Genomic DNA, 14037 nt, shown 5'->3' with positions numbered 1-14037 from the left:
TAAAATGTTTAAATACTTTTTGTGGTGTTTGACTTTGAGGTAAGTTATGAGGAATATCAGTCCCTTAACTCTGCACAAATTTAAAAAATAATGGTTTTACTTTTTGTCACTGTTTAAGGAATGCAAGTGTGGCTTTGAACCTTGTTATATTAAAATTTCAAATTGCTGTTCTCCAATCTGGCCTCTTTCCAGAGCTACAAACAACCTTTCCTGTGTTTCCTAGCCAATTAGTTGATCATCACAACACTGGTATTCAGGGTAAAGTGAGATTTTACACTAGGTATGTAATATAAATGGTGCAGGTACTTTCCGTCTAGTGCTAGAAACAATGAAAGAGAGCTTTGCTTAACCTTCAATCAGACTTGTCAGTTCTGCAGCTAAGTATGTAAGATTTAAATTGATTCCACTGTGCAGTCACCAAACATATCAAGCTATCAGTGCAAAGTGATAAATCACCCTGCAGTTTTAAAATGTAACCAGAAAGATTGCAGAATGGAGCATACCCACTTCAGTTTGCCCTTCCAGTTTCAAGCATCCTATGTGAAGGCTAGTTTATCAAAATGTCTGTTGAAGATGGAGTTAATACTAGTTCTGTTTGCATTTTGTGAATCTATTACTCCCATTCTTAGCAAGGATTTCACCAGTTCTGTTTTAGGCAGTGATAAGTTGCATGATGACTAAGCTGCATTCTAGTTTGAAAATGAAGTATTGTGTAGAGGAGTTTTTTTAATTTAAAGCTTCAAAATGTGTTTGGAATGCCCCTGCCACAGTTCCACTTTGTGATTGAGGTGAGGAGCAGCAAATATACAAAATAAAATCACTAGAGGAGATTGGTATGGGGTAATTTATAAATTAGGGATTATATGCCTTTAAATTACATCATTCACAATTTTCGCTTTGAGTTTTATTTCCACGTTTGCTTACAGGATTTAGATGTTTTCCTGAAATTTTCTCGTTGAACTGTTAATTATCTTTTATTGTTTTTGAAAATATATCAATTATCCAGGTTGACAGTTTATTCAATTATGTAAATAAAATTGTTAAATCATTAGGAAATAACCACCTTAGTCCATGATTCTAAAGATAATTGACAGTCCAGCAGAGAAAGCAACAATACGTCTTAGACACTAGAGAATGTTGGGGAGGTCTGTGTAGCATTTGATCATTGATTTGTCTGACCAGAAAGTGTTTGGTGTCAAGTGCTCGTTTCCCTAATGATTTGAAGCCTGTTACAGTTTCAAGTTCTGTTTAGAAAGCCATCTTATCAAATATAAAATTCCTACATTAATTCAGCTTCAGCTTGATACCTTCTGGAATGAATTTGGTGAAATCCTCATTTCCATTTATAGCTGCTTTAATTCACTCGTGAATCATGGACATTGGTGGCAGGCCAGCATTTATTGCCTGTCCTTAGTTGCCTTTGTTGCACTTCATTCAAATCTCTTGAAAAGTATAGATGTGCTTGCTGGCATCTTTCTTACACCTTACTGCATCCAGTGACCAAACCAGGCAATTGCATAATCGATGGAAATTTTGGTCCGAAGTAAACCTGTCTCTTCTCTGCCTCAACCTCCAAAGTACCTCCAGCATCCTAAGTATTTGTTCCTTATGTTTAGTTGTCACCTATTTCTGCAGCTTCTCTTGAGCTCATTAGATAGTTCCAAATAATTGGTAACCTTTTGTAAGTTCACACAAGCCAGTACCATGCGGAACTGATCGCATTTTATTGAGGAATTTTACATTTGACAAGGTGGAATTTATTTTGAACAAAGTATTTGAAAATCTAATGAGCTTCCATTTCTGCAGCATCCCAAACTTGGACTGTGTAAGAGTCTGTTGCATTGCCAGCAAGTGCTGCCAAGCATTTCATGTTAATCTGTTCTTTGTGTCTGAAATATGATTTTTGGAGTAAGAAAAGCTGGGTACAATGTAGCTTTTTCAAACTGGTTATTGGGGTCAGTGGGATTGATGCATGATTGAGGGAAAATGTTAGTGGTTCTGAATGACTGACTTTGTTAGGTTCGTATGGGGAAGATAACATTACAATGAAAAGTGTTAAATTGTTTGTTCTATGTGACTAAGGTTTTCTATTAATTGTTTTATTAAAAGTAGAATTTTGAGTTTATATTGGGTTAAGAAGGTGTATTGCCATTGTAAATGTGTTTACTATCATTTTGTTCTGTTTTGTGATTGAATTTACCTTTTTATTTTTTCAGAAATGAATTGAACCTGTTCTAATGCTGTTTCTAACATGCTTTCCCTGTCCCTCCTAGTCCCCACCGAAAGGTGCCACCATCCCCTACCGCCCAAAGCCCGCCTCTGCCCCCGTCATTTTTGCAGGTGGCCAGGTAAGAGCAGATCCCCTCTCGGCCTCCGCAGCCAACCTCAGCCTCTTACTGCAGCACCAGCCACTGCCTGTTAGTGCATTCAGGTTTCTCATCTTCACTTGCATGTTGTATCCTAATGGCCACTGAACCGTGTCAGAAACTGCTTAGAAGACTGTGTGCGTGTGTTTTTGTGTGAGCATGCACGTGCGCCTGTCTGTCTCTTCATGCTGCCACTGAGTTTATACACATGTATGTGTGACAATATTCTTGAGTAGCTTCAGAACATCCCAAATGTGCAGCTTGTCTCAGCAAAGTTATTGTCTCCATGTTGAATAACTTATCTCCTGCTTTGAAATCAAAAACCTTTCAAGCCATTTAAGAATTCTTTCACTGATATTCAATGCTGTTAAGCCACTGACTTGGACTTCATGATTTCTCAACACTTAACTGGATAGTAAATGAAATGGTCTACTGCCTGAGTTCCCAGCTAATTGTGTAAAAGCTTTTACTGAGGTGTTTTAATTAAATATTAATCAGTGTTTAAGAACCATGGAATTATCAAAGTGGGTCGCAGAACTTTGCAACTTAAAGGAAGTTCATGGAAATATATCTTTTGCAGTATGTCCACAGTTGTCAGTCGTTTAGGGATCGGAGTGGTTTGTGGTGGCCAGTTCCCAGTACTTTTACTTCCAACCATTTTATTATACATGGTATCATTTGGAAGTTAGATGCCTTGCCATGGAATGAGAAGAGCTACTTTTTGTTTTGAATCTATCCTTTGTCAACAGGGCTACCTAGCATTACAGATATAGAATTTATAACAAAAAAAGCCCATTCAAACCGAATTATCAGTTTTGCCATTTTGTTGTTCTAAAGTAAATCACTGGCCTGTTATTGCAGAAAGGGAACTTGTCGTGTCCCAGAAAAGCATAGGGAGACGGAGAAGAGGTTTTTTTAGATTTAAGGAGAAAATAACTAGGTGTGTTTACTCCAGCACTAAACTACAGGTGATTTGAAAAGTCATTTATGTAAGAAGCAAGATTCACGTTCCTACCCAAATACAGCAAATGTTTTCCATTTTAAAAAACACTTTCAATGCAATTATCCACTCGCAGCAAAAATAAAATATCTCTCTGACATGTAATGCAAAGATTTTGGGAAATGATAGCTAGGTACATGTTTAACAGGCAAGTGTTTTTACACCCAATGGGCTGACTAACCCAGTAGAAACAATTGTAGCCAAATTGAAGATTGCTGTTCATGGTAACTTGTTTGTTTCCGACCTCTTCAATTAGGACTTTTTATATTGGGCTGACGACTTCAGAACATTTTCTGCTTTTATGATTTTTTTTGCACATAATTTCACAGTTGAATTTTCAAACTTGAATAGCTTGTTCTTTTAGTAATCTATTATGTGTTTTACATTTTTTAATAGCCAAAAGTGAATTACATGCTTTTACATTAGTACACTTGAGCTTCATAACTAGACTGCACTGACTTGAGAAAAGTTGGGCAGGCGGTTTAGATTTGTCATTAACAGTTGATAAAGAACACAAAAGATAGGAGGAATGACTAATTGAAATGGGTAGTGAGTTGCCAAATAGTGATTGAGAACATAATCAGTTTGAACTAGAACTGCCCAACTGAATTGCAGTAGCTTTTAGTTAACTTCACTTGATAATGTGAAAACCCTACTGTCTTTGCTAAGGTAGCAGTCAAAGCAACTATTCAGAAGGTAAGTGCATGGTAATTAATATAATTGTTAACTATATAGAAGTAATTGGTGTTACATGGCAAATTCAATATTTGACTTTGTGAAATGTGTGCAAGTGAGGTAGGAAAAACAATTGTGCTGCATTTTGGTGTCGACACTTTGACCTACATAATGTATGCTTTCCAAAAAAAAGTGAAAATCTCCACCTGTTTTAGGAGCAGCTACACAAGCTGAAAATGCAGAGTTTACAAGCAAATGCTTCCTGCACACTTCAATATTTTTCATGCTGGAGCCACTTACAGCTGTGCAACAGTAATGGCCTGAGTAGCTTAACATGGTAGTAAACTGATCACTAGCACTGTACTGTGTTTCTTTCTTATATGAATGAGTGCTTTTTAGTCCCAGGAATTTCTTTTTGCTCTACTGTTATTCACTCCAGGCTTTCCCAACATTTGCTGGGTCATGCTTCAGTGCTGATATTTTATTGCCAAAATATACGGTGTTATAACCCAGGCTCTTGTTCTTGCAACAGTTTTCTCTGAAAGTTCTGCGGCACGTGGTGGTTGTTGTAGCAACTTTGCACTGCTGTTTCATCTCTGTTCATAAATGTCTTTAAGATACGTTATTAAAACAAATACAAATATCAAAATTGTAACAATTGTGATTACAAGATTGCACCATTATGGCAAAACATTTGCTTTGAAAGATCACACCTGGCCCTAGAATGTTCCTAAATATACAAAAATGTAAATAAAGCAAATACATATTCTCGGAAATGGGCAATTTTTTTTACTATACGTCTATGTCTCTGCTATCAAAGAAATAAGAAAATGCAAAACTAGCTTTGCAGAAAGTTGATATGAAAACTGAGGGCATTCTTTCTTTGGGTTAAATGGATGTTTGCAAGATGTAGCTCAGTAATTTTCAGTACTTAATATTTCCAGTTGAAAAAATAATCCATTTGGCTAATGTCAAGTACTTATCTGGCTAATGCATTTTAAGTAACAGCTTGGTCTGATAAGATCTGTAGGTTTTAGCTACCCAAGAAAATGTTGCTGTTTTCTAAATTAAAGTGGGTACTGAATACTTAACTGTTTGCTCATGTTACTTCATCCTGTGCTTTGTCTTTTTCCAGCTCAATTCCTGTCAATAAGTGTTTTTGCATGCTTTTCTCTTTTAAACTTATTGGATAAAACCTTTGCTGAGACAACATGTATTTCAGAGTAGACAATTTAGATGCAGGTCAGGTGCTTGCAGTGGTGCTAACTATTATTTCTCAAATGTGGAACTTCTGAAGAAGTTTTTTCTTTTTCATTTCACTTTTACAGGCCTATACAATTCAGGGACAGTATGCCATTCCACACCCAGATGTGAGTTTTTTTCCCCCCTTTCTTCCCTAATTGTCAATTCAAATGAAAACAAAATGCATGATATGTACGATATTATTAATGAATACTAATAACGAACTGCTCTATTATGATTTCACTAGTAAAGTTGTCTATGTATTTGTGATTTCTAATAACTGTTTTTAACTGACCATTTTGTTATATTGTAGTAATGTTTTACAAGAGTATTTGATGGAAAATAAGTGTCACACTTTCTTGAATAACTCCTGATACTTGCCTGTGGGGATAAATGTTTCTGAACAGTTGTTTAGCTATTTTTCATTAAATGGAGAGAATGCCATTTAAACCTGCATTACTATCCGTCAGATAAATAGTAATATTGCTTCTGGCCCCATGAACTGAGAGTAGCGTCTCCGTTACTGAACACGGTTGTTCCTGAGAACAACAAAAAAAATGGAAACCTGCGTAAAGTGGTTGCATGTACTAAACTTTACGGCTGTAATACTTTGATTATTTGACCTTTATCCCAATCTGTGTTTTTATATGTCCACATTCTGGTCAATTACTCAGTACCAAAGAGGGAATGACGTTCAAATGTCATGTCTTAGTGTTTACTTTCCAAGATAACTAATTGAAATTGCTCACAAGACATCAATTTTTGTATTAAAATAAATCAAAATAGTGTAGACTTGCTAATGTGAATAGGTTGTTCAGTCCTTTTCCACTGTTCAGTTAGTTCATGGCTGATTTGGATTCTAAATCCACCCCACCCTCCTTTTACTCCTGTCCTTTTCTCAGATTTAAAGTTATCAATTGTGCTAGCTTTTTGACAGTATTCTGTTCTTCTACCATCTGTTGTATGAGCATTTTGAGTTGCCCTTCTGAATGGCTTTGCTCTGATTTTGTTATGCTGCCCGTGTTGAGACTTCAGAACAAGTTTCTAGCTACTCCATAAATTCCTGACAAAATTGTACAACACTATATCAGATCACCAGGTGACATTTATCAGAGGTCATATCTTAATTTTTATAATCTGTTCTCCTGTCGACTTGGTGACTTAATAGCATACTGGTGAACCTGGGCTGCTGTGCCCCCTAAACCAATGTGCACTTTTGTGATGGAGTGCCCAGAGCTGCTAATGGCATAGCAAATAAAAATCTAGCCAGAACTATATATAGTTATCATAAACTTCTCATTCTATTATAGGACGCTTGTTATAATAGCTAATATTCCCATTTTTCAGAATCTGACTAGTCTTAGCAACCTAGCTAAAGGGAACCTTCATCTCTCTACATTCCTAACTGTTCGCTCTTACTCAGATTTATCTTGTTCAGTCCAAAGTGGATGACTTTGTAGTTCCCTAAAATTCCTGTTTAACTGTAGTTCCTTAAGTGGAACCTTGTTGAATTCTATCTGGAAGTCGATAGAGACTTCAATAAATATTCTTTTGTCTAACACTAGATATGTTTCTTGCCTCAGTTTCATGAACTCCTTCACAAATCTGTTCATTCTCTCATCAGCTTGTGTGTTGCACAAGAACTTTGCACAGTACCTGATGGTGATGTAAGCTATGACTAACATGGATGCTATCACTAAGGGGTTTTTTGACACTGCATTGCAAATAAAAACATCCCTAGAATTGTTTGTGATGCTGGAAACTTAGAGTCACAGTTATACAGTATGGAAACACCCTTCAGTCCATCTTGCCTATACTGACCAGATATTCTAAATCAGTCTAGTCCCATTTTCCCATATCCTCCCTAAATCCTTCCTATTCATATAGCCATCCAGATGCCTTTTAAATGTTGTGATTAGATTAGATTTCCTACAGTGTGGAAACAGGCCCTTCAGCCCAACAAATCCACACCAACCCTCCGAAGAGTAACCCACCGAGTCCTATTTCCCTCTGACTAATGTAGTTAACACTATATGGATAATTTAGTATGGCCAAATCGTCTAGCCTGCACATCTTTGTGACTGTGGGAGGAAACCAGAGCACCCGGAGGAAACCCATGCAGACACGGAGATTGTGCATACTCCACACAGACAGTCGCCCAAGGCTGGAATTGAACTTGGGACCTTGGTGCTGTGAGGCAGCAGTGCTAATCACTGAGCCACCGTGTCATCTGTACCAGACTCCACTTCCCCTGGAACCTTGTTGCATGCATACGTACACCACCCTCTGCAAGTAAAAGGTCCCCCTGGGGAAAATGCCTTTGGCAATTCATCCTATCTGTGCGCCTCTCGACTTAATAAACCCTTATCATGTCATCCCTCAGCGACCAACGCTACAGGGAGAAAAAGCCCCAACCTATTTAGCCTCTCCCTATAGCTCAAACCCTCTAATCCTAGCAATGTCCTTGTAAATATTATCTGTACCCTTTCGAGTTTGACAACATATTTCCTATAGCAGGGAGGTCAGAATTGTATGCAGTATTTTAAGTGACCTAACCAATGTCCTGGATAGCTGCAATCTGACATCCTAACTCCTAGACTCAATGTACTGACCAATGAAAGCAAGTGTGCCAAATGCCACCTTCACAATGCTGTCTACCTGCGAGTCCATTTTCAAGGAACTAAATATCTGCATCCCAATTCTTTGTTCAGCAACACTCTCCAGAGCCCTACCATTACCTATACAAGTCCTGACCGATTTGCCTTAAAATGCAACACCTCACATTTTTCTAAATTAAACTTCATCTGCTGCAGCTTGAGCCATTGGCCCATCTGACAGGAGAAAGTGAGGACTGCAGATGCTGGGGATCAGAGCTTAATGTGTTGCTGGAAAAGCGCAGCAGGTCACGCAGCATCAAAGGAGAAGGAGAATCGATGTTTCAGGCATAAGCCCTTCAGGAATGAGGAGGGTATGCCAAGCAGGCTAAGATAAAAGATAGGGAGGAGGGACTTGGGGGAGGGGCGTTGGGAATGCGATAGGTGGAAGGAGGTTAGGGTGAGGGTGGTAGGCCACAGAGGGGGTGGGGGCGGAGAGGTCGGGAAGAAGATTGCAGGTCAAGAGGCAATGTGGAGTCTGAGGGTTGGGACTGAGAAAATGTGGGGGAAGGGGAAATGAGGAAGCTGGAGAAATCTGCATTCATCCCTTGTGGTTGGAGGGTTCCGAGGCGGAAGATGAGTCTCTCTTCCTCCAGGCGTCGTGTTGCCATGGTCTGGCAATGGAGGAGGCTAAGGACCTGCATGTCCTTGGTGGAGGGGGAGTTAGTGTTCAGCCACAGGGCGGTTGGGTTGGTTGATGCGGGTGTCTCAGAGGTGTTCTCTGAAACATTCCGCAAGTAGACGGCCTGTCTCCCCAATGTAGAGGAGTGCAGCGGAGGCAGTAAATGATGTGTGTGGAGGTGCAGGTGAATTTCTGCTGGATATTGAAGGATGCCTTGGGGCCTTGGAGGGAAGTGAGGGGGGAGATGTGGGCGCAAGTTTTGCATTTTTTTTTGCAGTTGCAGGGAAGGTGCCAGGAGTAGAGGTTGGATTGGTGGGGTTATGTGGATCTGACAAGGGAGTTGCGGAGGGAGTGGTCTTTCCAGAACGCTGATAGGGGTGGGGAGGAGGATTTCCCTCCCCACCCCTATCAGTGTTCCGGAAAGACCACTCCCTCTGTGGGCTGAACACTTTAACTCCGACTCCCACTCCACCAAGGACATGCAGGTCCTTGGCCGCCTCCATTGCCAGACCATGGCAACACGATGCCTGGAGGAAGAGCGACTCATCTTCCGCCTAGGAACCCTCCAACCACAAGGGATGAATGTAGATTTCCCCAGCTTCCTCGTTTCTCCTCTTTCTCCCCCCCCCCCCCCCCCCCCCCCCCCCCCCCCCAGACTCCACATTGACTTCTTGACCTGCAATCTTCTTTCTGACCTCTCTGCCCCGACCCCCTCTGCGGTCTATCACCCTCACCTTAATCTCCTTCAACCTATCGCATCCCCAACACCTCTTTTTTTCCCCCCCCCCCCCCCCAGTCCCCCCTCCTACCTTTTATCTTAGCCTGCTTGGCACACCCTCCACATTCCTGAAGAAGGGCTTCAACCCAAAACGTTGATTCTCCTTCTCTTTGCTGTCTAACCTGCTGCGCTTTTCCAGCAACACATTTTTAAGCTCATCTGACAAAGGTCCTGTTGTGCTCTGAGAATTTCCTTTACTATCCCCATACCACCAATTTCTGTCGTCTTCAAACTTACTAATGATACCTCATGTTAACATCCAAATCATTTATATAAATAACAAAAAGCAGTGCTCCCAGCACCGATCCTTGCGGCACACCACTGTCACATACCTCCAATCCAAAAACAGCCTTACACCAGCTCCTCTTTTATCTTCGATCCACTTGGCTAGCTCCTCCTAGATCCCATATGATTTGGCCTTGTTAACCAGTCTACCATGTGGAACCTTGGCAAGTGCCTTACTGAAGTCCACATAGACAATGTCTACTGCTCTAACTTCAGTCATCATTGTCTCTTCAGAAACTCGAGCAAGCTGGTGAGACACTATTTCCCACATACAAAGCTATGTTGACTCTCTCTAATCAGTCCTTGCCTTTCCAAATGCATGTGAATCTTGTCCTTCAGAATCCCCCCCCAGCAACTTACCCACCACTAGAGTCAGTCTTGTCGATCTGTAGTTCCTGGGCTTTTTCTTACCACGTTGTTTAAACAATGGTACCACATTGGACAACCTCCAGTCTTCTAGCACCTCACCTGTGGCTATCAGTCATGCAAACAGCTCGGCAAGGGGCCCAGCAATCACTTTCCTAGGTTCCCAGAAAGTTCTGTGATAAACCTGATCAGGTCCTAGGGATTTATCCACCTTATGCATTTTAAGACATCCAGCAGCATCTCCTCTGTAATATGGGCACTTTTCAAGATGTTGCTATTTATATCCCCAAATTCTCTAGCTTCTATAGTTTTCACTGTAAGTACTGATGCAAGATACTTGTTTGATATCTCATCCACTTCTGGTGGTTCCACATACAGAAGGACTTGTTGATCTTTAAGGGATCCTAATTTCTTCCTCAAAATCTTTGTCCCTTTTTAATGTATTTGTAGAATCTCTCTGGATTCTCTTTAACCTTATTTGCCAAAGCCATTTCATGTCCCTTTTTTTGCTCTCCTGATATCCCTCTTGAGTATAGTCGTACATCTCTAGGGATTCACTTGATACCAGCTGTCTATCCCTGACAAATGCTCTTCACATGAACAGGAGCATGCTGTCTCTGAACTCTGAAGGCTTCCCACTTTCCATTCGTCCCTTTCCTTGCAAATAGCCTCTCCCAATCAGCTTTTGGAGGTTCTTGCCTAATACTGGCAAAATCTGCCTTACTTCAATTTAAAGTTAACTTTTAGGTCTTTTCCATAACTGTGAAAATTAATAGAATTATAATCATTGACCCCAAAGTGCTCCCCTACTTGTGCCTATTAATTGATGCTATCAGTAAAATTGTTTGTCACATCTAACTTGCTAACTTAAAAATACTTCAAGCAAAAAGATAGCATTTGGCCTTAGGGGGTTTACTATATTTTAGTAAAGCACATTTATTTTAAACACAGCTGGTTAAACATGAGTAGAACCTGAAATTCTACAAAGGTTTTGAAATTTATGCATATGAAACTAGCCTGAAAAGTCATGGTCAAATTGTATTTCAAATTGCTTCCTAGTGATGTTGAAATATGGCCTGTAATCCTTCGCTGTACCCAGAACCTACCCCTAGATTCCTTCCCATCCCCATATTAAATGTCTTCAACAGGATAAGACATCATGAGCAACATTTAAAACATTGGATCCTCTTGTCATGTTGTAAGCATCTCGAATCTAATAGAAATATTGTATCACCTTGATTTAAGAGTGATGGGATTGGGGTCCACACAACCAGCTCTGCAAGTTCAGTTAAGTTTCAGTATCTGTTCTATTCCTTTCTCTTTGTAACACAAATGAGAGTTACTTTCCTAAGTGTGCTGTTGTGCTTGGTAATCAGTGGTATTAAACTTCTGATCATGCATTTAGGCCCTGAAATTTTACCACATCATGGTAAAATAAACAACATGTCCATTTTGAATGGTTAAAGTGCTTCTTCTGTTGTGGCTTTGAGTCGCAGTGCTACCTAAAACTCCAGTCCTACAGCTACCCTTCTGATGAATTCCTTTGTCAGCGATATTGGATGCTCTAATCTTGCGGCACCAACATGAGGTCCTTCAATTCTCAGTCAGACAGCAAGGCAGGATGTCTCACGGTATGGGAGCATCGCAACTCTGACACTGGCCATCTTGCTCCACAGGATGCATGCCTCCTGTCGGCTGAGTATAAAGCGACACTGGCGTCGACAATGTGGAGAAGTCCGCAGCTTACTCACCCATCCTCCCAGCTGAAGGAACCTGCATGGAGACCAGAGTCCTTGAGAGGAAAAATCGAATTAAAAAACTGTAACGAAGAATCAGGAACCTGGGGTATGTTTGAGTCCCAACTGAGGCTGATTCTCCTGTCTCTTGTCATGCAGGTATCGGTAGCTCTCAGATAAGGCACCAGATGAAACCTGGCTTGCTGACCTCCACTTTCAGAAAGACCTCAGCAACTTTCTGGCTGGCTCACAGAGCTGAGGGTGAGCCTTCACTTCCTCTTGTCTGCCAGGAGAAATTCCCATTTACTTGTACCAGTCTTCCCAATCAGAACCTTTGATATGGAGAGACATTAAGAAAGGGTGGGACCCAGAAAGTTTGCAATTTTAAAAAATATCTTATTTTCCATCAAATTAAATGTTTGCCATGTTGCTGCATGGATCATTGTTTACTGCCTTTTTTTTTGTTTCTAAAAGTAGTGTTTGTGTTTATTGTACAGTAATCAGTTAGTTCTAATTTCCCCTCCTACCCCCAGCAGTTGACCAAGCTTCATCAGTTGGCTATGCAGCATACCCCCTTTACTCCCCTTGGGCAGACCACCCCTGGTTTCCCTGGTACGTACCCACAGTGCCCTATTCAGCTCCTTTTCTTGGCACCTCTGTTCTCTCTACTCTCTCTTCTCTTTCTCTCATAGTTTTTAAAATAAATTGGAATTGATGTATATTCAGTGCTTCAAGGTTTAAGTTTCTTAACTCATTGAACTTGTAGTTTAAGTTAAATTAATTTCTCATTTTCTATCTGTAACTTTATGAAAGAATGTGAATGTATCGTTTTGTGGATCAGTTTCTCATAATGCCTAAGTTAAATTATCAATCTAAAGTTATCTTTACTACTTCTAGCCTCAAGATGCAGGATTATTAATTTTACTGTTCCATGTATGTAAAATTGCACCAAATAGCAGGTTATTTATTTTTATTGATAGAATTTAAAAGATCAGAAAGTTGCCTTCATTTGGTAAATGGTTTAAACTCTTAATTTATAAACAAATATAAATGACTGATTGATTCAGGCTAATTTGCAGTTTGTGGAAAGACAGCTGCACGCATTTCTAATGATTTTCACAAATTCTACATATCTCACTTATAAATGCAGTCTGTCAAGTGCGAAAGAGTAGTCAAATAAAAACAACTGATTGCACCTCACCTATTTAGCTGGGTATTTGGTTTGCAAAGGTTTTGCAGTAAAGACAAGTAGCTGATTGTGCTTTGATAGCCAGAATCTTAGCTCAGCATTGATGTTTTCCATATTGAGAATTTCCAGTAAATGTAATATCTTAAAACTATCAATTGTACAAGTATTGGGGTTGGGAGGTAGGTCATGTTGCAGCTGTACAGGACATTAGGTGGACCACCTTTGGAATATTGTGCCCAATTCTGGCTGCCTCCTTACAGGAAGGATGTTGTGAAATGGTTCGGAAAAGATTTACAAGGATGTTGCTGGGGTTGGAAGCTTTGAACTATATGGAGAAGCTGGATAGGCTGGGACTGTTTTGACTGGAGCATCAGAGGCTTGAGGGGTGTCCTGAGATGTTTATAAAATCATGAGCATCGATAGGGTAAATACCCATGTATTTTTCCTGGGTTGGTGAGTCCAGAACTCGAGGGCATAGGTTTAGGGCGAGAGGGGAAAGATTTAAAAGACCTAAGGGGCAACTTTTTCACGCAGAGGATGGTACGTGTATGGAATGAGCTGCCAGAGGAAGTGGTGGAGGCTGGTACCCATCCAGATGCCTTTTAAATGCTGTAATTGTATGTGAATAGGAAGGGTTTAGAGGGATATGGGCCTAATGCTGGCAAATGGGACTAGATTAATTTAGGATATCTGATTGGCCAGTTGGACCGAAGGGTCTCTTCCTGTGCTGGCCATCTATGTGACACTAAGTGGTAAACATACACTCCTCATAATGAAACAGTCACACAGGAGGTGATTGGTAATTCATTTACGGGATTTGCATGTCACTGACCAGGCCAGATGTCCGTGCTCATGCCTAGTTGCCCTTCAGTATAGTGAGCAATCTTTTTGGCTCAATGCACCTGTGCCCATTTTTAAAGAGCTATCATCTTAGCCTCATTGGGCTGGCCTTTCCTTGTTCTCTTGTAAATATTTCAATGTCAAATATTTATCTGCATCCTTTTTAAAAGGCTGTTATGATTTTTGTAATATTATAACTCTGCAGTAACTGAGTCTAATCTCCAAACTTCAGCAAAGACCCATCGAAACCACTAAATTATAATTTACGTAGAATAAGCTTATGG

General features: G+C 40.2%; 1 protein-coding gene across 16 annotated transcripts in view; it reads left to right on the top strand.

The window, feature by feature from the left end:
• The window catches only part of LOC132817236 (poly(rC)-binding protein 3), a 147131-nt gene that overhangs the window by 126151 nt on the left and 6943 nt on the right, over window positions 1-14037 (top strand). For 5 of the 16 annotated variants that reach the window (XM_060827563.1, XM_060827562.1, XM_060827561.1 and 2 more), the window contains 3 exons: window positions 2274-2417; window positions 5370-5411; window positions 11665-11833. In XM_060827563.1, the coding sequence (XP_060683546.1) occupies window positions 2274-2417; window positions 5370-5411; window positions 11665-11833 (355 nt within the window). Of the gene's footprint in view, window positions 1-2273; window positions 2418-5369; window positions 5412-11664; window positions 11834-12257; window positions 12337-14037 lie in introns of all 16 variants that reach the window. The other 11 variants (XM_060827566.1, XM_060827567.1, XM_060827569.1 and 8 more) reach the window with 6 other exon arrangements.

This window comes from Hemiscyllium ocellatum, chromosome 7, assembly GCF_020745735.1.
Source record: "Hemiscyllium ocellatum isolate sHemOce1 chromosome 7, sHemOce1.pat.X.cur, whole genome shotgun sequence".
NCBI lineage: Eukaryota > Metazoa > Chordata > Chondrichthyes > Orectolobiformes > Hemiscylliidae > Hemiscyllium > Hemiscyllium ocellatum.
This window is presented reverse-complemented; position numbering and strand designations above follow the sequence as displayed.